This window comes from Pieris brassicae, chromosome 6, assembly GCF_905147105.1.
Source record: "Pieris brassicae chromosome 6, ilPieBrab1.1, whole genome shotgun sequence".
Lineage (NCBI taxonomy): Eukaryota > Metazoa > Arthropoda > Insecta > Lepidoptera > Pieridae > Pieris > Pieris brassicae.
In genome coordinates this window covers 5,040,702-5,044,564 of record NC_059670.1, presented here as the reverse complement: position 1 = coordinate 5,044,564, position 3,863 = coordinate 5,040,702, and the positions used below count along the sequence as shown (strand labels likewise).

The 3,863-nt window shown below is 30.0% G+C and overlaps 1 protein-coding gene across 1 annotated transcript; it reads right to left on the bottom strand.

Moving 5' to 3' along the window:
• Positions 1-767: 767 nt before the first annotated feature.
• Positions 768-2,632, bottom strand: LOC123710552 (glucose-6-phosphate 1-dehydrogenase). The gene has a single exon (XM_045662522.1). The coding sequence runs from the start codon at positions 2,348-2,350 to the stop codon at positions 866-868; it is 1,485 nt and encodes a 494-aa protein (XP_045518478.1). The 5' UTR covers positions 2,351-2,632; the 3' UTR covers positions 768-865.
• Between the last annotated feature and the right edge of the window lie 1,231 nt (positions 2,633-3,863).

Genomic DNA, 3,863 nt, shown 5'->3' with positions numbered 1-3,863 from the left:
AGCTGGCCCGGGATTTAGGGCACTTTTAATAAAATAAAATAAATCAAAATACAGATTTATTTCTTTAAATTGAATAAAAAGAATGTATAAAAATTTATAGTAAATCCAGTCCCACTTAAATCTAAAAGTACTTTTACACAATAATAATATATCATGACCGAAAATTCTAAATAATACATTACAGTTTCTTATTAAAACTAAAAGCCATATTTAATTGAATACTTGTAAGATTTTATGAAATCACATTGTTATTTGTAGGTAATATCACATGTTGAAGAAATATTGAGTTAATAAACCAACCCAATTATATATTTTTTAAATATATTAATACAAATGAGTGTATTCCTAATACAGCATTTCTCTTATAAACTTATAGTATTTATAAGTAACATAATCATTATTTATAAGGCCTCATAGTAGCACCAATTTAAAAGATATACATAAAATATATGGTATAAAATAAACAGGCACCATAATTAAATTAAATTTCAATATTGTCAGTTTATGTGTAAATCAAGGTGAAATATTTGCCCTCTAGAACATTTGTATTATCATAAGTAGCAAACATACTGTGTTTATAAATTGTGATGATAAAAATTAGTATACCAATATAACATTTTTTTATTGATGTATTACTAAAGAACAGACAAGGAAATATAAGTTAAACCATAATATGTTATATAGATTAACCTTAAAATGACCTTTGGAAATTTATGCAAGTCATAAGTTAAAATGGAATGTATCATCATGTACTTAAAAAGATAGTTATTATTATTAATTCTTTAAAATATTATGCAAGTACCATTTTACTGCCCCATAAAACCACTGCCAGAAATCTAAATGTTAAACTTGTAAAAAATTATAGTCAAGACATTGTCGGCTTTTGCCATTTATAGGATCCAGAATACTTAAAGTCATATTCTGCTAGTTTTGAATCAGCTTCTGGTGGCCCACGAGAGCCATAAAGATATGGAATAGGCTTCACTTGTTGTTCTTCTAGTTGTTTTAAAACTGGTGTAAAGATTCGCCATGCTTCCTTTAACTCATCATTTCTAACAAAATGCATCTGAGATCCAGTAAATACGTCAAGAATGAGTCTTTCATATGCATCAGGGACATCAGTTTCTTTGTAACGCATACTATATGTCAAATCTAACTCTGTTTCCATCAAATCAAACTTCATACCTGGTGATTTACACATCAGCTTTAAATATAGTGCTTCACCGGGTTGGACTCTCACGACTAATTCATTTCTTTTAGTGTGACCTTCAAATATGTCTCCAGGAACATCTTTATATTGAACCCTGACTTCAGCTTTTCTTTCATTCAAGGCTTTTCCGCAACGTAGAATAAAAGGTACTCCTTCCCACCTAGAATTGTTTATATAAAGGGCAGCAACAGCATATGTTGGAGTAACTGAATCTTTAGGGACAGTAGGATCATCCAGATAACCTAACTTTTCTTCTCCCTGACCATTAGGATTTCCAACATACTGTCCAACAAGTATGTCATTTAATTCTATTGGTTTTATATGCCTCAGGACTTTTACTTTTTCATCTCTTATGTCATTTGGATTTAATGTCACTGGTTTTTCCATAGCAACAAGTGAAAGAATTTGTAATAAATGGTTTTGCATTACATCACGAACCATTCCAAAGTCATCAAAATATCCTCCTCTACCTTCAGTTCCAAATGGTTCTTTAAAAGAAATTAGAACTGATGCAATATTTTCTCTATTCCAAGAGGGACTAAAGATCTGATTAGCAAAACGAATTGTCATTAGGTTTTGAACCATTTCCTTTCCTAGGTAATGGTCTATTCTATATAGCTGCTCCTCTCTGAATAAGCAAGCTAAGTGATTGCTGAGAGCCTCAGAGCTTACATCATCCCTACCAAAAGGCTTTTCAATAATCACTCGGGTATACCCTTTGATTGATATACAAGCATTTTTAATGTTCACTGTTACATCTTCGAAGACTGTTGGAGGAACCGCTAAATAAAATATTCTATTGGCTACAAGCCCTTTTTCATATTTACTTATGTGTTGATTTAGTAACTCATAGTCAATTCTCTTATCATAGGATCCAGCTATGTAATCATTACAATCCCAAAATTCTTCTAATTTGCTTTCGTCTCCAGGTCGAATTTTCATATACTTTTTAGATTTTTCTCTCACCTCTTGTATAGTTTGTTTAGTACGAGCGTATCCAATAAACTTTGTATTTTTTGGTAGTAGGTTATCTCTATATAAATACCAAATAGTAGGATAGATTTTCTTTTTTGCTAAATCTCCTGAAGCTCCTAATAAAACGAAGGTGTGTGGGAACTGAAAATCTTCTACGTTTTCCATAATAGTAGTTATAAAAACAGCTAAATGGGTTATGTCCTTTTAAATATTACTAAATGAATGCCACTAATTAAACTGTTAACTTATCAACTGCACAACTCTGATTAACAGTTAACCTTGCAGCACACGGTGAAAACGAGATTGAAACTAAAGCTCGTGAAATGTAATTATTAAATTAATTTAACTATTAACTATAGATAAATTACAGAGTTAATAGAGGTCAAATGTTTACACAGTTCACACTTGACAATGAAAAGGAAAACATATGACATTAGTCAGACTGAATATATACTATTCCAAACTCTCCCAAAACAATCATGAGAAATTTTATGTATAACATGACCTTTCCGGAATATTAATCATATTTTTACCCACTTAATTTTTTTTTTGTGAAAGGTAAATAAATATTTAATAACACACAATAAATTAAGATTAATCTGTGGTTAAAAGAGTGATACTAATGATAATAGATCACTCATCTACACTATTTAATCATTATGCCACCAAAGAGTAGAAACTTTGAAGTTTGACGTTAATAAAAGGAAAAAATATTGTATTGCTATTCTTACTTGATATTACTCGAAATTTTGATCACGCATTGTATACTAACTGAACCATAGTTTATGCCGATGCTATTATAAATTGTTGGGGCTTAGTAATCTTAAGCTATTTGGAGACAAAAAAATATTCAGATAAACCGTTAGGTCACAATAATTTTTATTAGTTTTTACTAAAAACAACATTTTGTATAAGGTAGAAATCAATTCGTTATGATATGTATGTATTATAGGTTATCTTATTGTCCTTTTATTTAACAATACACATTTTTTTGATGTCGCTGACAGCTCTAGTTTAAAGCTAGACCCGTGCCGCACACAGGCTTTCGTGCTTTGCTATTTACATTTAGCATTTAGAAATATAACTACTATCAAGTGTAAAGATTACAAAATAATATGCTGCTAACGTATGATTTTTACATTAAGTTCAATAACGTGAGTTAACCTAATTTTAAAAACCTGAAGCTATTTAATGTATTATATAGGTAAATTTGTCTTAATTATGAATTTAAACCGCTAACTTAGATACGCCGAATATACCTTATGGGCTTTTTCGCTAAAGACATGTTTTGTGATTCTATTAACTACCCAAAGGAACTTTTTTATAGAATATGGGTTGCTATAAATATGTATTAATGTCATTTACTAAAGTGCGGCTAAGATAATCAATCAATAATTGTTTCGTACATCTAAAAAGTAAACAACTACTGATAATAATAGATTGGGGGAAAAGTTTCTTCGCATTTTTAAGAAAATTCATAAATTTGAGACTTCATAAAGTATGAAGGTATCATTTTGTTTGAAAACTTTTTACCATCTTGTAGGTTGAGACATACAAAATAGACAAATTCCATTGCTATCATATTTTTTTTGGCTTCTGATCAAAATACCGCGACAATTGGTTTTGGCAATCCTATCGTAATGTTAACCTGACACTGCCTAAAGACTTCTAAAGAGAC

What these genes read in the sequence shown, in the direction of transcription:
- LOC123710552 (XM_045662522.1), bottom strand. Translation starts at nt 2,350, where the DNA reads ATGGAAAACGTAGAAGATTTTCAGTTCCCACACACCTTCGTTTTATTA.